This window comes from Microcaecilia unicolor, chromosome 5, assembly GCF_901765095.1.
Source record: "Microcaecilia unicolor chromosome 5, aMicUni1.1, whole genome shotgun sequence".
NCBI lineage: Eukaryota > Metazoa > Chordata > Amphibia > Gymnophiona > Siphonopidae > Microcaecilia > Microcaecilia unicolor.
In genome coordinates this window covers 356,116,159-356,140,916 of record NC_044035.1, presented here as the reverse complement: position 1 = coordinate 356,140,916, position 24,758 = coordinate 356,116,159, and the positions used below count along the sequence as shown (strand labels likewise).

At 42.9% G+C, this 24,758-nt stretch overlaps 1 protein-coding gene across 3 annotated transcripts in view; it reads right to left on the bottom strand.

The window, feature by feature from the left end:
- Positions 1 to 24,758, bottom strand: part of ACSF3 (acyl-CoA synthetase family member 3) — a 230,883-nt gene that overhangs the window by 159,161 nt on the left and 46,964 nt on the right. For all 3 annotated transcript variants that reach the window (XM_030204602.1, XM_030204600.1, XM_030204601.1), the window contains one exon: positions 2,240 to 2,394. In XM_030204602.1, the coding sequence (XP_030060462.1) occupies positions 2,240 to 2,394 (155 nt within the window). The remainder of the gene's footprint in view (positions 1 to 2,239; positions 2,395 to 24,758) is intronic.

Sequence of the window (24,758 nt, the reverse complement as noted above, 5' to 3'; positions counted from 1 at the left end):
TCAATACTGGCATTGCAGGAGATTGGCAGAGCTGTAAGGTGCATATCTAAACAACACTACTCTGTAAGCAATATGTGACATTCAGGAGCCTGAAAGCTTTCAGCATTTAGAGAATCTGTACCTATCCGTACACACAGAACATACATCTTATAATATTCCTATTTGCAGCAATAATGCTCTGCCCCACACTGATAGGATTTCTTTGTCAGAGAACACAGAAATCACTTTATTACATAAACCTCTTCAGGCTTGGCAAGGACATGGTAATGTCGGGGACACTGACAGATCTATTTCTTTTCACCTGCCGCCTTCCTTCCATATCAAAGATAAGAGCAAACAGGCAAAAATTCAAAAACACAGGTTAGAGAAAGAGGGAACAAAGGGAAAGGAAGTGGAGGGCAAGAGAATGAGAGAGAAAAACAAAGGAGGCAAGGAGAGAAACCAAGAGCAGGAAAGAGATGAGGAGAGAAGCAGAGCGGGAGGAACAGATGGAAAGAAGGACAGGGACAGAGAGAAAAGATATTGCGAGAGACCAGAAAAAGCAACAATCAAATGGGAATGAGGCAGTGGTGTGCTGGAGCCGGCTCGTTCTGGCTCGCAAGATCCGGTTGTTAAATTTTGCCCGGACTTGCGACCGGTTGTTGGAAAGGGTGAGCCAGCTCTCCCTCCCTCCTCCCTCCGGATCCGGTCCCTCACCGATCCTACCTTGACCATCGAATTCTTCGGGGCAGGCAGGCCAAACCTTTCAATGAGAGTAAGTGAAGGGGGCAAGGTACTGTCTCCTGGTGCCTTTGTCTGCACATCTTAAAGTCATTTTTTTTTCCTTTTTTTTGCAAGGACCTATTCCATGACAACTAGTATTCTTGGTTAAGCCACATCACAGGTGGTGATGTGCACGACCGTAAAGCTCTTTGAAACACTGTATTAAAGCTGCTACTATATCCACCGGAAAAGGTGCAGAGAAGGGCGACAAAGACGATACACAGGGGATGGGACGACTTCCCTATGAGGAAAGGCTGAAGAGGCTGGGGCTCTTCAGCTTGGAGAAGAGGCGGCTGAGGGGAGATATGATAGAGGTCTATAAGATAATGAGTGGAATGGAACGGGTCGATGTGGAGCGTCTGTTTACGCTTTCCAAAAATACTAGGACAAGGGGGCATGCGATGAAGCAACAGTGTAGTAAATTTAAAACGAATCGGAGGAAATGTTTCTTCACTCAACGCGTAGTTAAACTCTGGAATTCGCTGCCAGAAAAAGTGGTTAAGGCGGTTAACTTAGCGGACTTCAAAAAAAAAGGTTGGAGGGCTTCCTGGAGGAAAAGGCCATATAATGTTATTGAATGGACGAGGGAATAATACACTATTTCTAGGATGGGCGGGACAAATTGCTTGCTCTTTTGGCCGCTGTCGGAGACAGGGTGCTGGGCTCGATGGACCTTTGATCTGTCCCAGCATGGCGATGCTTATGTACTTATGTACTATTTTTGTGTTCTTGAATGCAGATATTGTTAGTCCACAAAAGACATAAAGTAACAAGACTGAGGCAACCCATTTTAGGTCTTGGATGGTGATCCAGGGTAAGTCCTGAGCCAGTCTTTGTGCAAAATGTGTGTCTCTCCTTTGCAGACGGATCAGTGTCCCTGATGGTCTCCAGTCTTTGTGCTAAGTGTGTGTGTGTGTGTGTGTGTCTCCTGTACAGGGGACACTGGGATGTAGATGGAGCACTGTCCCCAATAGTCTCCTGAACCAGCCTTTGTGCAAAATATGTCTCTCCTTTGCAGGGGACACTGGGATGTAGATGGAGCACTGTCCCCAATAGTCTCCTGAACCAGCCTTTGTGCAAAATATGTCTCTCCTTTGCAGGGGACACTGGGATGTAGATGGAGCACTGTCCCCAATAGTCTCCTGAACCAGCCTTTGTGCAAAATATGTCTCTCCTTTGCAGGGGACACTGGGATGTAGATGGAGCACTGTCCCCAATAGTCTCCTGAACCAGTCTTTGTGCAAAATATGTCTCTCCTTTGCAGGGGACACTGGGTTGTAGACGGATCAGTGTCCCTGATGGTCTCCAGTCTTTGTGCTAAGTGTGTGTGTGTGTGTGTGTGTGTGTGTGTGTCTCCTGTACAGGGGACACTGGGATGTAGATGGAGCACTGTCCCCAATAGTCTCCTGAACCAGCCTTTGTGCAAAATATGTCTCTCCTTTGCAGGGGACACTGGGATGCAGATGGAGTACTGTACCTGATAGTCTGCTGGCACGTTGCCCTCACAAAGTCCTGGACATGAACTTGGCTGAAATGCTGGTCATAATACTCAATCAGCTTGCAGTAAATGGTGGGCACAGCCATGAAAACATTGATGTAAGGAGCTCTCTTCTTTAAGAAGTGTTCCCAGACCTGTGGAAAGGAAATTGGTTCAATCTTCCTGTAAGTTACTTGGTGCCATCAATGTACAGGGCCCAACACGCTAGAGAGAAGCTCTGAGTGAAGAGAACCTCAGAACTGGCCTAACAATTTATTTATCTATCTAAGCGGTGAACAGTAAAACGCAGGAAATAATGAACTAAACAAGTAGGCGATCGATTAACAAGATCCAGCACGAAAAAAGCAGCGGTAGATCTAAAAAAACAAAATCTCCAAGATGGGTAAATTGTACAAAATGTTCAATTTATTCACCACTAAAATAATAAACACATAAATAATTAAAAGCCCGACATGACCATTGCTGCTGCTTCTGAGGAGAGAGTAGTTTAAAACCAGTAGGAGAAGCGTTCTGTCAACACCACCGAGTTCCCTTTCAAGCTCCCGGCGCAGCCTTTTCAGAGTGTGAAACATGGTCGTATCAGGCTTTTAATTATTTATGTATTTATTATTTTAGTGGTGAATAAACTGAACATTTTGTACAATTTGCACATTTTGGAGGGTTTTTTTTTTTTTAGATAAACTGCTTCTTTATTTCCTTTCTAAACATCAGACATATAATAGATAAACTGCAAACAACATACTAGCATAAAAAACAAACACTAAAATTATTTATTATTTTTATTAGGATTTATTTACCGCCTTTTTGAAGGAACTCACTCAAGGCGGTGTACAGTAAGAATACATCAAACATGAGCAATAGACAATTACAGCAGTAAAAATATTCAAGTAACAATATGGCATGGTATACTACTTACAATGTCAACACAATACGTAATAGAACATTATAATTGATAGCGAAGGGTAAAGCAAAGATGTAACACATAGAAGGGTAAGAAAGTAGGAAGAGTTAGAAAGTAAGGTGATTGATTTAAAGAAAGTTGTTAAACTGAGATGCAACCTCCCGAAGAATGCATGAACAAAACTGTGTGAAAAGTTCCGACTTTCTTATGAACAGAAATCAAATCAGCCTGAAAACAAAGAGCAGAAGGCAGAAAATGCCACACTTGTGGCAGCATAATTGAAAAGGAGCAGAAGTAAACCAAAGATTTTGTCAGGCAAGTGCTAAAGGGAGCTGTCAAAAGTCCCCGAGATTCAGAGCCCAGATTACACCTAGGCTGGTAGACTCAGAACTGATTTCAATAAAAACAGCGCTATGCCGTGCAATGATTTAAACAAGGGAAGTAGCTTAAATTGGACATGTACGGGAATAGGAAGCCAGTGAAAAGCAAATGAACCAGAAGTAATGTGATCAGTACACTTACACCCTGTTAAACACCACTTGCAAGGTCTCAGTGGAATGACCACAGTACAGGGAGTCCAAGATGTGGCCCATCAGCCCTCAGGATACAGTTGGTTCGGGATTTTACCCAATTAGGGGGCCTTTTACAAAGCCGCGCTAGAGTTTTAGCTCACAGTAAAAAAATCAGCTGGCAGCAAACGTGAGACGCTCATAGGAATATGAGCATCTCAGCGTTCACCGTGAGCTAAGAACATTGCGCGGCTTTGTAAAAGACCCCCCTCAGTGAGCAAATATGAGTTTGAAGAACTGCAAAGTTATTTGATGGCCATAAGGTCACATTTCAGAAGAGGCTGCACAGATTTTGATAGCATGAACCAGGCCAAAGCATTCATGCAGCTCGTACATATATAGATTTCTGATCGTATGGCCTAATTTTGCAAATGAGATCTTTTATGACCAGTCCCACCCTGCTACTTTGGTTTGTAGCATCAGCAAACCAAATTGGCTGTTACTATGGGTTAAATACATATTTCTTAAATGTATATCAATCAGACAAATGTATTCTCAGTTAGGTTTCACGATCTCTCTAGTCACAGACAAAGCTCCAGAATGGTGCAGAGCTCTGCCTCTAATATGACAAACAAATAAAAGAGAGCATGATGGCAGAAGAGAGCCAGATGGCCCATCCGCATCAACTTACATAAGTACATAAGTAATGCCATACTAGGAAAAGACTAAGGGTCCATCGAGCCCAGCATCCTGTCCACGACAGCGGCCAATCCAGGCCAAGGGCACCTGGCAAGCTTCCCAAACGTACAAACTTTCTATACATGTTAGCCGCGGAATTGTGGATTTTTCCCAAGTCCCTTTAGTAGTGGTTTAGGGACTTGTCCTTTAGGAAACCGTCTAACCCCTTTTTAAACTCTGCTAAGCTAACTGCCTTCACCACTTTCTCCGGCAACGAATTCCAGAGTTTAATTATACGTTGGGTGAAGAAAACCTTTCTCCGATTTGTTTTAAATTTACTACACTGTAGTTTCATCGCATGCCCCCTAGTCCTAGTATTTTTGGAAAGCGCGAACAGATGCTTCACATCTACCTGTTCCACTCCACTCATTATTTTATATACCTCTATCATGTCTCCCCTCAGCCGTCTCTTCTCCAAGCTGAAAAGCCCTAGCCTCCTTAGTCTTTCTTCATAGGGAAGTCGTCCCATCCCCGCTATCATTTTAGTCGCCCTTCGCTGCACCTTTTCCAATTCTACTATATCTTTCTTGAGATACAGCGACCAGAATTGAACACAATACTCAAGGTGCGGTCGCACCATGGAGCGATACAACGGCATTATAACATCCTCACACCTGTTTTCCATACCTTCCCTAATAAAACCCAACATTCTATTCGCTTTCCTCTACAGTCCCTTGCTCTCCCTTAGAGATCCTCTGTGCTTGTCCCAGGCTTTCTTCGACTCATCACCACCACTTCTACTAGGAGGCTGATCCATGGATCTGTAAAGACCACCTCCTTAGTCTCCTCATTCTATGGCTCCTTGGTCTAGCTCGACACCTTCTGTTTCTCCTCTATCCTGCCTTTCCTCAAATGTTTAAGTCTGCCCCAAAGATTGTGAGCGTTTTAGTAGCTGCCATTTGAACCGCCTCCATTCAGAGAGCAGTTCTATAAATGTGCCTACATATAGGCACATATTCATTAAAGTAGGTATATACGCACATATATGCGCTTCGTCGCAAGCATTCTGACTAGCCATAGAGCTGGTTAATAGACATGTAACTTCTAGTGGTCTGTAACTAGTGTGTGTGTGTGACTGTGTGCAGCCCATGTATACGTTCAGTGAACTACACGCCACACGCTCTTGAAGATATCTGTGTGGTTCCAGAACAGCGTGTATGGGGAACACTGCCTAATAGAAGCTAATATTCAAAACACGTATGTGCACACAGCATTACCCCCTCAGTACTTGAAATGAAGTCTCAGCAGAACCTTACCCAGAGGTGCTACCACTTTTTAAACTAGTCACACCCCTGCATCCTTTTGGTTTCCAACACAATTTTACCTACCCATCTGGTCAACTTAGGATCATCAGAAATGATCACCTCCCGCCCCACTCTACTTTCATGCAAGGAAGTATTCTGCCCTTACACTGTACCACCCCCATGGGTTCTGCAGCTCCAAATGATCAACCTGCAAAACTCTAGACCATTCCTCAGGCTTTGATAGGTCCCTTCCACATGCTTTCCAAAACTTCTCTAGTGTCTACTGTGTTGCAGATTCTGGTATCATTTGTAAAGAGGCAAACCTTACCCAACAGCCCTTCTGCAATATCGTTTACAACAATGGTAAGAAATACTGGACCGGCACCAGTCCTGGCAGCACATCACAGCTAATGTCCTATTTCTCAGAATAAACTCTCATTCAACCAGTTTTTAGTCCACTCAGTCACTTCAGGACACATAGCAATGGTGCTCTGTTTATTTATAAATCAGAATTGTGTCAAAGGTCTTAATCCAAGTGTATACATCTAGCTCACAACCCTGATTCCTACAATGATAAATGACATCCAACCCCCCCCCCCCCCCCCCACCCTCAGAAGCGAGATCTTCAGCAGAAGCCCAGTCCACTGCAGCAATGGAACTGCAGCACAGAGAACACCACAGTTCAATTAAAAGCTTTTTAATGAAGTTTCCACCTCAGGGATTCATTTCTGGAGATCAGAGAAAAGTCATGCTAAACATTACAGCAGCCCCCTGGGCAACTGCCAACACTAGAACTGGAAGTCTGTGGCTATTAATTTGTACAGCGCTACATCATGGGAAGTGAAAGCAGTGGGCACCGACAGAAGTGACAAACCACAGCAATGAACTCTGTGAAGCATGCTGAGCTTTTTAAATTACCAGCACAGAGATGTGTTACATATGAGCAAACATTGGGATTCGGAGAATCCTAGGGTAAATCACCATCAGGCTGGAGATGTCTGGGAAGTCAAAGGTCTATTAAACATAAAGGCAGGTGAGAGGTGATGTGTCCTTCACAAGTAAATGACACTGAAAAGGTTGACACTGATCTCACCTGTTCTCCATTAGCAACAGCAAGAACTATCTTCATACTTCCAACCTAATGGAGTGCGTGGAAGGGGAAGTGTTTCATTTCCCCCAACAAAATGAGAGGGAAGAGAGCTCTTTTTTCCCCCCAAAAGAGTAAGAAAATAGTGAGAACAATTGGGTTCTTCTACTTCCTCATTAAAGAGATAGGAGTCTATCTCCTCTTTTGCATTAGACCAGCGGAGAGATGGTTTCTTTCCTTCATTTGAGTGGTGAAGACGGACAATCCTTCTTCCCCATCAAATTACAGGAAAGTGAAGTTGCTTACCTTAACAGGGATTCTCAGTACATAGCAGAATAAACTGGCCACAGGAGTGGGTGTTGTTATATAACAGTGCATAGGTTTTATAAGCACGGATGGGATTTCCCACAAAGGCACCAACTCTCCAATTCTCCTCAATCCATTTTGGAGCTTAGCAGTCAACACCCCAGAAAAAGGAGTCAATCTGTATGTCTCTGGAGAACCTCCATTACAGGTAAGAAACTTTGCTTTCTCCATCAACAAGGGTGATGAATCAACCATGGAAGCGGGAAATTCCATAGCTAAGGGCTGCTTAACTTAATTACTACTACTACTAATTATTTCTATAGCGCTACAAGGCGTACACAGCGCTGTACACCATACACAAAAAAGACAGTCCCTGCTCAAAGAGCTTACAATCTAGATAAGACAGGCAGACAGACAAAACAATTAAGGGTAAGGGAATAAAGACGTGAGGATAAAAGGACAGGGCAAGTGAGCAGTGGTTAGGAGTCAAAAGCAGTGGTAAAGAGGTAGGCTGACTGGAAAGGAGGTCTGGCCCTGTCAGGGGGTAGGGAAAAGGGTCTGGCCTTCTCAGTGGATTAGGAAGGAGGTATGGACATTGCCAAGGAGGGGGTTCTGGACCTTGCCAAGAGGCAGATCAGGACCAGGCAGTGGGAGGGGGAGATCGGAAGGGCTAAGGCACCTCTGTTATGTTATGCGGGTCTCATAACATAACAGGTAAGTTTCCTTCAGAAGTAGACTGGTGTGTGTGTGGTGGGGGGGGGAGGGGGGATTGACTATTAAATGAAGAGATAGTGTAGAACCGCTTGCCCAAAGCAGCTGAGCAAAGATGAACAGTGAATGTGGCTATGGCTCTTCTTTAGACTGCTTTTACTATATTAGATATCTGTAAACTGGATACAGTACAGAAGTGGGAAATATTCCCCAGCCACCTGGAGAGATTCTTTGCTATTGTAGGTTCTAATCTGTTTGGATCAAGGAAGATGAAGAGTTGAGCAGACGATAACATAGTATGTCCTTTTGAGATAATGAGCTACAGCTCTTCCGCAGCCAGAGTATGGAAGTTTAGTAACCTTAACGGCCAGATGACCTTGCAAAGATTATGGGAAACACAACAAACTGATTGATGTGAAAACCACCTTAGGGTGTTTTGATAGCACTGGAGATATTTATTTATTTGGATTTAACTCATAGCTTTTCAGTAATAGCTCAAGGTGAGTTACATTCAAGTACACTAGGTATTTCTTGATCCCCATGGGGCTTACAATCTAATTTTGTGCCTCAAGCAACGGAGGGTTAAGTTACTTTCCTAAGATCATATGAAGCAGTGACGGTATTTAAACCCTGGCTTCCCTGTTGTCAATCCATTGTTCTAACCACTAGGCTACTCCTCCAGTACACTTTATAAGATATGACACGTGTAAAACAAGTGCTTGGACTTTGCTTACTCTCTAAGCTGAAGTAATTAAAAGAAGATAAATCACCAGGTTAGATGTTTCAGTTCTGATGATTCCATCCGTTCAAAAGCTGAGCTAGAACCTCACCAAGGTCTCATGGTACTGAGAGAGTTTTGGCCCATGGTCTTGTGTTCCATTATCCTTCATAAACTCAAAAACTAATAGATGAACTGAAAATACAGTACCATTAATATGAGGATGGTACACCACTGCTGCATTCAGATGCACCCTCAGCGAAGAAGTGCCGAGAACCAAGTTGAAATTTGATCAAATATTGAAGCAAGTTCTGAGGGGCAAAAGTGAATGTGTTCAGACTTCTGCACACATGAGATTAATCTTTTCTTAAATGGTCGTCTGGAGAATTCTAGTTGCTATAAGGTTATTCTTAGAAGCTGAAGATAGGTTACTGATGCTGAATGAAGCTAACTTGCTTGTGTTACTGAAAATTGGGCTCAAACAGCTGTGCTGAGTAATAGATTTTTTTCAGAGGCCTAGGAGATTCCCTGGACATTCAAGGCCTTCATCCAACCTTAACTTTGGTCTCACAGGGTACATCTGTTTTTCTCTTATCTAAAGCTATTCTCGCATGCCCATGTTTATACTGCCTGGATACCTCCACCACAGATTATTTGTTTTTTTTCCCCTTCTCCAAGGACTTCACTTCTCAGGCCTAGTAATAGGTGAGAGGCTGATAAGCACAAATGGGGAGAGGGACCTTGGGGTGATAATGTCAGAGGATCTTAAGGCAGCAAAACAATGTGACAAGGTGGTGGCTGTATCCAGAAGGATGCGTGGCTGCATAGAGAGAGGCATATCTAGTACAAGTCAATGGTGAGGCCCCATATGGAGTATTGTGTTCAATTTTGGAGGCCTTATCTCACTAAGGACAGACATCAAAAGACTTCAGATAAGGCCTATGCAGAGTCCCAGATTCAACTCTAGCCACTGTGTTGGGCAGACTGAATGGGCCATACAGATCTTTATCTGCTGACATTTACTATGTTACTATTCAACCTCCATCTATGCTCTTAGCCAGATCCAAGGATCAGCACCTACTCCTTGATATACTTCCTCACTTGGATTTTGGGGCTATGTTCTGTCTTCATTTTCTACTTATCTCTCCCAATGCACTTTTCTCCTAATTTAACATGGAGTGTCATAAGTTAGGCATCGATTAGGCATATAACTTTCTGTGCTAAAATGGCAGTTACACATGTAACTGCACTTAGGAACTATTCTGTAACTTTGCACCTAAGTGTTCTACTACTACTACTTATCATTTCTATAGCGCTACAAGGCATACACAACGCTGTACACCATACACAAAAAGACAGTCCCTGCTCAAAGAGCTTACAATCTAGATAAGACAGGTAAACAGACAGAACAATTAAGGGTAAGGGAATAAAGAGGTGAGGATAAAATGACAGGGCAAGTGAGTAGTGGTTAGGAGTCAAAAGCAGTGGTAAAGAGGTGGGCTTTGAGTTTGGACTTGAAAACGGCCAAAGACGGGGCTAGACGTACAGGCTCGGGTAGTCTATTCCAGGCATGAGGTGCAGCAAGATAAAAGGAACAGAGTGTTGAATTAGCAGGAGAGGAGAAGGGGACAGATAAGAGAGATTTATCTACAGAACGGAGTACTCGAGTTGAGGCGTAGGGAGAGACAAGAGTGGAGACAAGTGTAATTTTCTAGTGCGTAAATACAAGGGGGTGTGGTCATGGGAGTGGGCAGGCCATGGGGGTGTCTAGCAATTACACGTGACTCTTACAGAATACTGTCAGTTACACATGTAACTAACAGCATTTAGGTGCGAGCATATACACCGGCCACTGATATGGTGTAAGCAGTTGCACTTAAGTTATGTGCATAAATGTTGACTTACACTAATATATTACCCATGCAATTGCCATTATAGAATAAGTATTTAACGTGCAGTATGTAGTTGCCAAACCTTTGGTGATCTTACCAAACTACCTCCTTTTAGTGTATGTTCTGATGGATCCTTCTTCACTGCTATTCCTACTACCAGTCAGTGTATCTCAAGGCTCTGTTTTGGAACCTCTTCTCTCTATATATATGTTCCCTTGGTGCTCTGATCTCCTCCCATGGTTTTCAGTACTGTCTTTACACTGATGAATCCCAGATCTACCTCTCTTTCTATACCACAAATTTCACCAGGAATCTAGGCCCAAGTTTTAGCCTGCTTGTCTGACATTGCAGTTTGGATGCCCCATCACCTTAAACTAAGCTTATCTTTCCCCCTTAACGCACTTCTTCCCTAGCCCCATTTTCTGTCTTCCTCCCTGTCTCCTCAGCTCATAACCTCGAGGTCATCTTTGACGCCTTTCTCTTTCTCTGCACATCTAACAGACTGCTAAAACCTGTCTCTTTATTTCATCATAATTCATTCCTTCCTGTCTGAACATGCTACCAAACTCCTTATCCACACATTCATCACCTCTTGCTTAGACTGCTACAACCTGCTCCTCACAGGTCTCCCACTGTACCAATTCAAAATTCTGCTGCATGACTCATCTTCCACCAGTGTTACTACACTCACATAACCCATTCATTAGCTCCCTATCTGTTTCTGCATATGGCTCACGGAGAAATTGTCTCACCTGCTAATTTTCTTTCCTTGCGTCCCACTAGACCAGTCCAGAACCTGTGGGTTGTGTCTATCGACCAGCAGATGGAGGTAGAGAACAAGGCTTTATGAGTCCTGCCCTATAAAGGGCATCCTGCAGCCTAAGGAGTTCAGTATTCTATAACAAAGCAATAGTGACCACAGGGCAAACCCAAACATTGAACTTTTCTGTATAGTTGCTCCTCTTACTTTATTGAGGGTTTTTGTTTTGTTTTGTATTTTTTTGCAAATATAAACGCAAGACAAACAGCAATCTGGAATGAAGAGATACTAATCTGAAATGCTGCTGTAAAGGGAGGCAATCTGGACTTGTCTGATGGGACTTATAGAAAGAAAATTAGCAGGTAAGACAATATCTCCTTCCTTACTGTCGTCACCAGACAGTCCAAAACTATTACTCAGGAAGGGTGGGGCTCACGACACCTACTTAAGCACCCTTGCTCCAAATGCAATACCTGCTTATGCAGAATCATCAAATCAATAATTTTTCACATAGGTTATCTTCTGGCTTTTCTTGTGTTTCTCAGTCATTCATGTTAGGAGGCCATCTTGGATTTACTTAATACTCCTACCCTTTCTGTTTCTTTGTATGTCTCTGTTCATCTACTTCCTTGGTCTGACTATTCTCTTCTTACGTTTGGCTACCTACCAATACTTTGTCTGTGTCATCCTCTTCTGGATCTCATCTTAAACATTATAGAGACTTGAAGGCCCTCACATCTGATCGTTTTCTCTCTTGTTGCAATCTTCTTAACAATAGTTCTTTATGAATTGATCTCTCACTGGCATTCCATAACCTCATCAGCTTTTGATAAAGCCACTCCTTACAGGGCTGTAAGCTTTGCTACTGCCAGTTCCGCCCATCATGGGTTACAACTCCTGAAACAACAACTTCCTCATCTGCAACGCCTACGGTGTAAATCTAGCACCTCTCAAGATCTGATGACCTTTAAATGTGCAGCTTCCCACTACAACAATTTGTGAATTCAGCTAAGAAAAATTAATTTTCTTCCCTTCTTAAGCGTGACACTAACCCTGCTCACTTATTTAAAATTTTGTACCAGATGAGTAGTGGCTCCCATCAAAAAAACCACTACTTGCTCATCATCAGCTGAGAATATTTCTTAAGCATTTGCCAACAAGATTTCTGATCTTCGCTCCCCCCCCCCCCCCCCCCCCCCACCACCTTTCTCTCCTCCATCACATTCTTTGAAAAGAGATTTTTGAGTCATTTCTTCCCTTCATTCACTCAATGGCATGTACTGGTCTTTCTAATGGCTATTTTCCTGCTTACTGGAAGTCAGCAGCCATTTTTCTCTCACTTAAAGAGTAGATCCTTCTAACCCACAGAATTATCGTTCTATTTCTATTTGGCATATCTGGCTACACTTTATCCTGGTTTTGTTCTTATCTTTCTGAAAGGAGTTTTCAGCTTCACTGCTCTGGTGCTGGCTCTTCTTCTCATAAAATCTCCTGCGGGGTGCCTCAGGGCTCAGACTTGGGTCCTATTCTATTTAACATTTTTCTTGCTCTGCTCGTTGAATCTCTTGATGTTCATTTTTATTTCTATTGCAGATGATATTCAGCTGCTATTTCCCCTTTAGTCAAAAACACCACAGGACACTGCAAAAATATCTCAAAAACTGGATAAAATTGCCAGCTGGCTATCTACAAATGGATTGAAACTTAATGCTTCCAAAACCACCGCTGCCCTCTTTTCTCTTTGCCCTTTTCCTGACCTCCCAGTTTTACCAACCATTCTGGGTGATCAAGAGGGGAATAATCGAGCAGCGCCGGTGAAATAGATTGCCGGCGATCTATTTTGGCGGCGCCGCAAACAGCTGGCTGAACCATATTATCAAAAAAGATGGCCGGCCATCTTTTCTTTCGATAATACGGTTTGGCCCAGCCAAATGCCAGAGTTCGCCAGGTTTGAGATGGCCAGTTTTGTTTTTCAGCAATAACGGAAACTAAAAGCAACCATCTCAACCCCACCCAAATCCAAGGCATTTGCTCGTGGGAGGAGCCAGCATTTGTAGTGCACTGGTCCCCCTGACATGCCAGGGGGCACTTCTAAAAATTAAACAAAAATATACAAATACCTCCCAGGTGCATAGCTCCCTTACCCTGGGTGCTGAGCCTCCCAAATCCCCTCCAAAACCCACTCCCCACAACTCTACACCACTACCTTAGCCCTTATGGGTGAAGGGGGGCACCTACATGTGGGTATAGTGAGTTTTTTTTTGGAGGGGGGTTGGAGGGCTCAACACTTACCACCACAAGTGTAACAGGTAGGGGGGATGGGCCTGGGTCCGCCTGCCTGAAGTCCTCTGCAACCAACAAAAACTGTTCCAGGGACCGGCGTACTGCTGTCAGGCAGCTGGGCATGACATTTGAGGCTGGCATACAGGCTGGCAAGAAAGGTTTTTATTTTTTTAGTTGGTGACCACTGGGGTACTACGGGGAGGTCATCTCCCATTCCCTCCGGTGGCCATCTGGTCAGTTGGGGCACCTTTTTGAGGCTTGGTCATGAAAATAAAAGGACCAAGTAAAACCGGCGAAATACTGATTAACGCCACTTTTGTTTTTTCCATTATGCGCTGAAGCCGGCCATCTGGTAGCCATGCCTATGCCCACCCATGTCCCACCTTCGCTACGCCGCCGACATGCCCCCTTGAACTTTCACCGGCTCGGCGACGGGAAAGCGGCGATGGTGTCAAAAAAGCAGCTTTCGATTATACCGATTTTGCCGCTTTTGAGAGATCGCCGGGGAGATCTCTTTCAAAAATAAGCCTGCAAGTTACCCTTGAAAAATCTGTTAGAATTTTGGCAGTTATCCTTGATAGCCAACTGTCTTTCTCTTCTCAAATCTTGACTTTGGTTCAGGTAATAAATAGAAATAAAACAAAACATAGAAAAGAAAATATGTAACCCTTTTTCTTCAGATCAGAAATCTGGTTCAGAAATCCTCTCTCACCCTGAGACAATTTCGTGCTGCTTGTTTTCTTCTTGATAGACATTCTCTTTGTCTTCTTATCCATTCCCTCACTCTTTCCTGTCTTGATTACTGTAATTCCATTCTCTATGGTACACCTCAATATCAACTGCGCCGCTTACAGGTTATTCAGAATACAGCTTTGAAATTATTCTATGGGGCCAAGAAGTTCAACAGTGTGACACCATTTTTACTTGCTGAACATTGGTTACCCATCTTTTTTTCACTTGTCGTTTAAGATCCTTACCATGTCATACACTAGGGCTAAGTATAGTGAACGGAATTACTTATTGATGGATAGAAAAGCATGCGAGAAGGACGACAGTTTTGAAACATTCATCCTAAAATTTACAAGGGGAGGAGAAGAGGTGGGCAACATCATAAGAAAGAACTGGGACATAATACAATCCCATACCCTATTTGCCAAAAGCAGTGTACGCATTGCATTCTCTAGGGGCACAAACTTGAAAGAAAAACTTAGTCCTGCACAATTGAGACCGAAGATTGATTCCATAGGACCTAAAGGCCATTTTAGATGTGGTAGTTGTAGTACATGATGTACCATCACCAGAGAGTGTGATGAATTCATCAATCCGGCAGACGGGGAAAAGTACTTCATTAATTCTTATACCAACTGCCGCTCTGACCATGCTGTTTATGTATTACAATGTCCTTGCCTAAAACTATATGTGGGAAAAACCACTCGGCAACTAAACACTCGCCTCATTGAACACAAATCTTGTCTGAAACATAAATTACCAGGTTCCCCTTTAACAGCACATTGAATTGCCACGAAACACGAATTTTCAGAATTTCAATGTTTTGCAATTGATCAAATTAAAACTGACATTAGAGGCGGGGATAAAGCTAAATGCCTCTTACAATTGGAACAGCGATGGATTTTTAGGTTGAAAGCCCTAGAACCTAAGGGTCTCAAGACGCTTATACATTGGGCAACATTTTTTTAAAGGCCGGTAGTATCCCTTTAAAACATCTAGACCGATGCCGTCTGTTGCACGTCGAGGAACGTCTATAAATTTAGGCGCCATTTTATTGAACGGGTTGTTTAGGATAGCGGACAGAATTTAAGTTGCATCCAAGTAAGTACTAATGACTTCAGTGACACAAGAGTGGAAGGGTACAATAAACGCTGTGCTGGTAATAACTTTCAGTGTAGAATGCATAATCACTTAGACATTTGAAAGTCCGGAGGATAGCTTCTGATTGTGGTTTTCATTGTTTTAGACACCAGCATAAGCAGGAGGTCTGTTTCCTCGACAAAGCCTACACGGTGAAACGGGACCCCGTCGGAAGAAAGACTAAAATTAGTGCTTTATGCTTCATGATTCCAGACTCAAAAGGAGAAAGACTAAGGTAAGTGCTTTATGCTTATGTTTCCAGATCTAAATGCCAACTTAAACTTTGGAGGTTTTTTCAAGCCAATGAAGAATTTACCCCGTGAGTCTTAAGACGAGAAAACTTGGACCGGGGCTACAGAGGCCTTTTCCTCCTTTACACACAAAGATTTATCACCACATTATCTTGAAACCATTTTGGTGTATTTAATAGCTTTTCGATTTAACATTGTGGTTCAGCCCTTAGTTGGCTGGAATTTTACATTATTCACCAGGGTTCCCCATCTTTCTTATTTAGTTTCCTTATTTCCTACCAACTTTTGCATGCCTTGCGCTCTGCAGATCAGCATCTTCTCGTTATTTCCTCTCCCCTTCAGATTTGTTCTCATTTTGCATGACCCACCTGTTTTAGTGTCACTGTACTCACACTTTGGAATTAATTTCCTCTGTATCTCCACTCCGAGTTGTCTTTTTTGAAATTTAAGACCTTATTAAAAACTTACTTCTTTTCGCTTGCTTTCCCCTCTTCAACAATATGATTTTCCACACTAATCCACAGTTTTTCTATGGGCCCTAAAAGGTTTGGTTCTTGGGCCAGTTCTTTTTAACATTTTTGTAAGCGATATTGCTAAAGGGCTGTCTGGTAAGTTTTCAATAGAGTAGACACCCCCAATGGTGTAGATAACATGAGGAAGAACTTAGCAAAGCTAGAGGAATGGTCTGGAATTGGGCAGCTTAGAATGCTAACAAAAAAATGCAGGGTCATGCACTTGGGCTGCAAAAACCTGAGGGAATGGTACAGTTTAGGAGAAGAAGAACTTCTGTGCACGAAAGAGAAGCAGGACTTCAGTGTGATCATATGCGATGATCTTAAGGTGGCCAAACAGGTAGAAAAGGCAACAATGAAAGCTAGAAGGATGCTTGGGTGCATAGGGAGAGGAATGGCCAGTAGGAAAAAGGTGATGCCCTTGTATAAGACTCTGGTAAGACCTCACTTAGAATATTGTGTACAATTCTGGAGGCCGCACATTCAAAAATATATAAACAGGATGAAGTCAGTCCAGAGGGTAGCTACTAAAATGGTCAGTGGTCTTTGTCATAAAGCATATGTGGACAGATTTAAAGATCTCAATATGTATACTTTAGAAGAAAGGCGGGAATAGGAGAGATACGATAGAGACATTTAAATACCTATACAGTATAATTGCAGAGGAGGCGAGTCTCTCAACTGAAAGGAAGCTCTGGAACGAGGGAGCATATGATGAAGGTTAAAGGGGATAGACTCAGAAAAAACCGGAGGAAATACTTCATCAGGGAAAGACTGGTGAATTCATGGAACAGCCTCCTGGTGGAAGTGGTGGAGATGAACACAGTATCTGAATTCAAGAGAACTTGGGACAGGTATGTAGAATCTCTTAAGGGAGTGACAGGGAGAGTAGATGGCATGGATGGGCAGACTAGATAGGCCATATGGTCTTTATCTGCCTACATTTTGCTATATCTCTATGTCTACTGAAGACAATAAAGAAACTTCCTTTACTTACCTACACATGCATTCATTGTGCAGCTCATCGGTGTCTATCCTCTCCTCTTTCCCTACACCCCTCCTTATGAACTCCATTCATCAGGTACGTCACTCTTATCTGTTCCCTTCTCCTCAACTTCCAGCAAGACTCTATTCCTTCCACTTTGCCATATGCCTGGAAAAGACTTCCTGAGTCAGAACATCATGCTCATCTCTGGCCTCAATCAAATCCAGGCTAAAAGTCCACCTCTTTGAGGCTGCTTTTAAAACTTAACCTCTTATTCAACTGTCTAATATCCATGTTGTTTTAATCACAGTAAATGACAGCAGATAAAAGATGGAGTCCATCCAGTCAGCTCAAGAAGGCAGCCATAGCCGTAGCTGCCACTCTGTGCAAGCTATAATCATTCATGATTAAACACTGACTGGCAGTCTGCCATCAGGCCAACCACAGTCTTCCTTAAACACAATCTCCCACCTTAACAGAGAGGCAGAGCTGGGGAAATCAGCCAGGAGGGTGTGGTCTAGCCAAGGAAGATAAAAACCCAGAGCTAGAGAAAGTCAGAGAGGCCTACAATAGGAAAAGCAACCCTCCAGATTATCTATACTATGTATGTGTAGGGAATATTTTTGCTCAGCGTTGACTTAACCTGCAAGTTAGAACAAATTATTTTTGTATGTTGTCAGAGACTGCTCAAGAAACTTGAACGAGGTACAATGGTCTTTAATGAGGAGCATTGGTCTCCTTTTCTCTGAAGAGATTTTCTCCAGTACGTAGGATAACAGTTAGCCTATCATGTGCAACTTCTTTGAAGCTGGAATCTCTAAGCCAAGCATGCACAACATACATGCTAAAGTGTTAAATGATTCATATGCTGGCCCATATCGACTTCATAGGAGCAGGAGTACAACAGTGGCAATGTAGAGCCTCCACTGTCCACAACTGCCGTGTTGCATTTTCGGCTACACAGCCCTATGGAATCCCATGTAGTTCAAAACACCACAACAGGACTGGAAAGTAGAGGGGGAAAACATGGTCCAAGGTACCTCACTGATGCTGTCCTCATCCTCCTCCTACTAACAAGCCAAGATGGTCTGGTTTGGGGTGGGAAGAAGGAAACAAGCTAAATCTACTAATGCCCCCACCCAATGACGGAAAAGATGCTGCTGGGTGGATGAATAAGCTCAGTGGGTCAGAAACAGTATTTAACACCTAAGTTTTAATGAGCTCTGAGAGAACTGTTCCATTGGAGGACATCACCCAGTTATGTGGCCAATTCATCAAGCTGGTTAATGAAGAAAAGGTTAGAACTGAAAAAGTCTATGATAATGTAGAAGATAAGAAAACAAACTAGTTGAATCTGGAAGTATTTGTCTGTATCCGTTTTATAATTTTTTCCAAAAACATTTATTAAGCTGTGACCATTCAAGCATCCTCTCTTGTTTTTTTTAATTGTCTATTATTTTTACCACACTGTAATTGACTCATTTCTCAAAATGCAGAAGAGGTGTTGAAAAACAATAAAGACACACTACTTCAGTGAAGACTTCAGCTGAAACTGGGTGTCTTTTCCCTGAATCTGATTTCAAGACATTTAGTAAAGCAGCTGGTGAGGTGAAGACACAAGCTAGAAATTACTCAGGGTTTCCCATGCTGGAGAAAGCCTTCTCTACATCCAAGTTTCAGATGAAAATGATAATCACGCACATTTCAACTCCCAAAGAAGGTCCTTTCAATGACCATTGGGGAGAAAGGCATAAGGAGTACATTCTGCAAGGCAAGAGTACCCCAGAATTAAGGTCACAGATGATACCAGTACTGCAACCTGCTAATGCTCTACTGCACCTCTGACCTCAACTCCAAGTTCAACTTTCAGTAGCAATGTGATACATCCTGTATAGCTGCACCTTCACACCCTCTGGATGTCAATCATACTAAATGAGTTTCAGCATCAGAGAGATCTGGGTAAGAAACACACCCCTCCCTCCTGCAAAACACACATACACACACTGGCCCTCCATTCTTCATTGTCAGTGCATTGATCTGTGGATGTCACCAGAGCAGTGTGGAATATAAAGGAACAATCAATCACTGAGCTCTCAGCGGTGCACGTTAAGGAACAAGGCAGAAAGAACTGAGGATTTCTCTTCTTTTTAAAACGTTTCTCTTCCCCCACCAGACAGCTCAACCAGTGCAACAAGATGCAGAATTCCCTGTGCTTTTTGTATCTAATTCAGTGTCTATCTTGCAGTCATACAGTTTTCTAAAAATAATATCCAAGATTTATAATGCATCAGGGCACATCGAACTGTACAATACCTCTACAGAAATGGGGGAAAAGGGCAACATTTGAGAAGCGGTGTATACTAATGGCCTTAGTATGAGAAATAAGGTTCTGGTTCTAGAGGCTGTGATGGATGAGACTGACTTGGATTCAGCGGTTTATGTTTATTGAATATTTATATACTGCTTTTATTAGACAAGAAGGTCAAAAGCGGTTTACAGCTGATAAAAAATATAGAAAAACATGGAATGTCAAAAATTATAATAGGAAAGAAGGATAAACACAACAAAAGAGTATAAATTCTCAGGCACAGAGGGTTGAAAACTCTGTTCGGCAATGTGATCAACCATCAAATTGTACCGCTAGACAAACAAATGACAGCTGAAAAACATAGATTTTAAGAGTTGACTAAAAGATAGTTCTCCACAAACATAGGAGGGTAATTTGTTCGCTAATGAGAAAAAAAAGATGAACTCATAATATGCTTTGGCTGGTGGTGGTAAGATTCTAGTGATCCAAGAAAGTTATTTGGAGTTCATCCAAGGTCGTCACTCTGTGCATAAGACACGTAAAATTATCTTAGCAACGTCACATGGTAAATCATATCAAATACCAGTTGTATTGGTGAGCCTCGATGCGGCTAAAGCATTCGACCAAATTCACTGGCAACATCTATTTGCAGTAATTGAGCATGTGGGAATTTCAGGCTGGTTCCTGCAAACGATCTGTGCATTCTATCGAGGCCCAAGGGCTCACCTAATAGTGAATGGTACGCCATACTTCTCATTTCAGTATCGGTCGATGTACGAGGCAGGGTTGTCCCTCGTCTCCACTCTTGTTCACGCTTTCATTAGAATCTCTTCCTTCTTAGGGTGTTGAATTCTTCTCCTGATATTTTGGGTGTGCAAATTCAAGATTATACGGTCAAGGCATTAGCTTATGCAGACGATCTTTTAGTGGTATTGACGTCCCCTTCAGAATCACTAACTCAATTGCTAGAGCTCATTAACCATTTTGGTACTTGCTCAGGTTTTTCTTTTAATCTTTTTAAGTCTAAAGTACTGCCACTAATGCCAGAGGTGTGACAGCTTTGGAAGAACCCTTCCCTCTGGAATGGGAACAAATTACATTAAAATACCTTGGTATTTATTTACCTCCAGATCTCCATTGCTTATATGCGGCTAATATTCTACCTTTACTTGAGGATACAAAACAAAAACTCCAACTTTGGAGAGCCTATCTCCTATTTGGGGGCATATATATCTATTTAATAAATTACTCATGCCCTGTTGGCTGTATAATTTTCAACTCTTGCCTTTATTTTTAAGTTTACGGGGTCACGAAGAAAATTAAACTACTCCAAGACTACACTTGGGGGGAGGGGTAAAAAACCTCACCTCCTGCTGGTCATAATACGAACTCCTAAGGACCACGGAGGTATGGGATGTGGCCAGCGGGATGTGACATATTAATGACTAGTTCAGAGGCACTGATCATTTTTCTACTACTCGGGTGGAGACCACTAATTCCTGGGACTCATTTTAGTCATATACTCTATACGGCTGGTAAATTGCCTCCGGATGTGCTCGCTAACTGTCCTCTGCTGAAATCGGCTAGGGCGATGTGGCGCTGGATTTGTAGACGGCACCAGTTTTCGGCATCTATTACGCCTTAACTGTCTATCCGTCAAAATCCAGCGTTCAAGCCAGGACAGGGTAGGGGAACATTTTTTCAGTGGGCGTAGAAGAGACTTGTGTATTTGATACATATGCTTACTGAAGAGGGAAAACCGAAATGTTTTGTAGTATTGCAGCGTCAACACAGTTTACCCAATATCTGTTATTTTTAATATTTGCAGCTGAGACATTTCGTAATCTGTCTTCCATGGACTAACCTCACTGAGGATGTGCAGGAGACACTGGCTGAAGCATTCACACTGGGGGCACAACAAGTGCCCTTAGCATTTCATTATCAGTATTTAAAAGACACTACCCTGGATCTGCACTATGCAAAGTTAGCGCTCAACTGGTCGAATGATCTTCATTGCACGCTAATGGCCAATAGTCTAAAGCAGTTCATCCAAAATATTCATAAGTGCACACTATCAATGCTTCACAGGGAACTGCTTTATAAATTTATACTGAGATTCTACATCTCGCCCTGTCAGGTGTTCCAGGCTACAATTGCTTCCCAATCTACCTGTCTGAAATGTAATATGCCAGGAGCATTCCTGGGACACGTGTTTTGGTACTGTCCCCTGATTCTTTTCTTTTGGACTCGAGTGCTAGCTTCCATACAAAGATAATGGAACTGCACAGTGCTTTTGGATCCTCGTCTTCTTTTTGGTCAATACACATACACAGCTTCAGTACAACCAGGTTTTAAGAAGTTCCTTTCCTGGGTCATTATTTTCGGATTGAGAGCAATACTTGGTTCATTTTTGGAGCCTAAGAGGCCAACTTTGCAACAGTGGAGGTCACATCTTCTGTGGCAATTGCGAATAAACTGATAGGGGGTTCCTTCTATGGATAGTGCCCTGGGCAAAGGTTTGCAAGAGACCCTGTCTTCCAGGCACATAGTTATTTGTTAAATTGTTAATTCTACTGAGTTTATTTGTGATGTCATGGGGAGTCACCACATGCTGGTTGGGGGGGGGGAGGAGGGGTATATAAATGTTGACATTTCATGCAGTGGTAGTTATTTTGTATCTGACAGTTTTTCTCTGCTGTTGTTTCAATAAAAAAGATTTAAACAAACTCAGTCGATCTTATCTAGAACCCAGAGGTCTGATGTGATTTGGGTCCATTCCTCTACAAATAGAGATAAATGTCCTATCTGTACCAGCAAGGAATGAACCCTGAGGGCATCGCTTGCAGGGCGAGAGGCCTGGTTTACTACTTTCTAGTCTCCTCGAAAGGCTGTCTGATACAACTGAAACCGGAACCTCTGAATGAACGCCAAGCGATCAGGTCTATATTTTCTGGCACCTCAAAATTATGTTCTCCTTGATCCATGTCTTATCCTCAAGTAACCTCTGAGGCTTAGTCTCCCCCAAATATTTAACTAGCTTCTCCAGCTCTTCCCTGAAGAGCAACTTACCCTGAAAGGTAAGCCCTACTGAGACAAATTACAGAAGCAATATCTGCAGACCAATTCCTCAGCCACAAAAGACACCTAGATGACATCACCAGCACTATTTCTCTAGCAGAAGTTCTGACGAGATAGTAAAGGGCATCAACTACATAAGCTAGACTCATCTCCAGCTAACCATCATCTGCTGACAGCTACTACTACTACTACTACTATTTAGCATTTCTATAGCGCTACAAAGCGTACACAGCGCTGCACAAACATAGAAGAAAGACAGTCCCTGCTCAAAGAGCTTACAATCTAATAGACAAAAAATAAAGCAAGCAAATCAAATCAATTAATGTGTACAGGAAGGAGGAGAGGAGGGTAGGTGGAGGCGAGTGGTTACGAATCTTGCATGGAATCTTGTCACTCTTTACGATTCCAGAATCTTGCTATTCTTTGGGGTTCTAGATGGAATGTTGATACTCCTTGAGATTACTACTACTACGCATTTTTATAGCGCTACAAGGCATACGCAGCGCTGCACAAACATAGAAGAAAGACCGTCCCTGCTCAAAGAGCTATGTAATAAAAGTGAGCCAAGTATAGGACAATCAAGCCATTGTGACATCACTGATGAGGTTGGCTCTTATTGGTGGCCTGAGGCATTATGACATCACAATATTAGCTCTGGTTACAAGAGACTACTACTACTACTATTTAGCATTTCTATAGCGCTACAAGGCGTACGCAGCGCTGCACAAACATAGAAGAAAGACAGTCCCTGCTCAAAGAGCTATGTAATAAAAGTGAGCCAAGTATAGGACAATCAAGCCATTGTGACATCACTGATGAGGTTGGCTCTTATTGGTGGCCTGAGGCATTATGACATCACAATATTAGCTCTGGTTACAAGAGACTACTACTACTACTATTTAGCATTTCTATAGCGCTACAAGGCATACGCAGCGCTGCACAAACATAGAAGAAAGACAGTCCCTGCTCAAAGAGCTTACAATCTAATAGACAAAAAATAAAGTAAGCAAATCAAATCAATTAATGTGCCCAGGAAGGAGGAGAGGAGGGTAGGTGGAGGCGAGTGGTTACAAGTGGTTACGAGTCAAAAGCAATGTTAAAGAGGTGGGCTTTCAGTCTAGATTTAAAGGTGGCCAAGGATGGGGCAAGACGTAGGGGCTCAGGAAGTTTATTCCAGGCGTAGGGTGCAGCGAGACAGAAGGCGCGAAGTCTGGAGTTGGCAGTATTGGAGAAGGGAACAGATAAGAAGGATTTATCCATGGAGCGGAGTGCACGGGAAGGGGTGTAGGGAAGGACGAGTGTGGAGAGAGTGAGTACCATTTATAGGTTAGTAGAAGAAGTTTGAACAGGATGCGAAAACGGATAGGGAGCCAGTGAAGGGTCTTGAGGAGAGGGGTAGTATGAGTAAAGCGACCCTGGCGGAAGACGAGACGGGCAGCAGAGTTTTGAACCGACTGGAGGGGGGAGAGGTGACTAAGTGGGAGGCCAGCAAGAAGCAGATTGCAGTAGTCTAAACGAGAGGTGACAAGGGTGTGGATGAGGGTTTTGGTAGAGTGCTTGGAAAGAAAGGGGCGGATTTTACGGATGTTGTAAAGAAAGAAACGACAGGTCTTGGCGGTCTGCTGGATATGAGCAGAGAAGGAGAGAGAAGAGTCAAAGATGACCCCAGCTCAGTCTCATCTAAAAGAGAAAGCCCATGACCCTGCTGGGTCCTGAGGAGGCAAGCCCTTGAAACAGAGGCACTACATATATACTTGGAGGGCTAATTTGGAAACAAGAAGTGCTTCCTGTTATGGTATTGCTGGTATGGTATTACCTGCCTCTAAAAATGTAATCTTTGTTACCCTTGATGTCATGGTGTTATACACAAATATACCACAACAACAAGCATTAGAAGCAGCTTATCAATATCTTTCTAGAGCCCGTATATCAGGTGATAAGTGGAATATGCTTATGGGTATGTTGAATTTATGTGGTATGCTACAATTTTGAATTTAATCAACAGTAATACCTCCAGATTAAGGGAGTGGCAATGGGTGCGACCATTGCACCATCTATAGCGTGTCTTTATAAGACACTAGTAAAAAAGGCCCGTTTCTGACACAAATGAAACGGGCGCTAGCAAGTTTTTCTTCGGAGTATGTATGTTTGGGAGAGTGTATGTGAGAGTGACTGTTTGAGAGTCAGAGTGAAAGTGTGAGTGTGTGTGAGAGAGAGAGTGAGTCTGGGTGTGAGTGTGTTTGTGAGAGAGTGTGTGTGTGAGAATGAGAGTGTGTGCAAGTGTGTATGTGAGACACAGTGTTAGAGAGTGTGTGTGTGGCCATCCATCTCCTCGTCCCCTGCCCC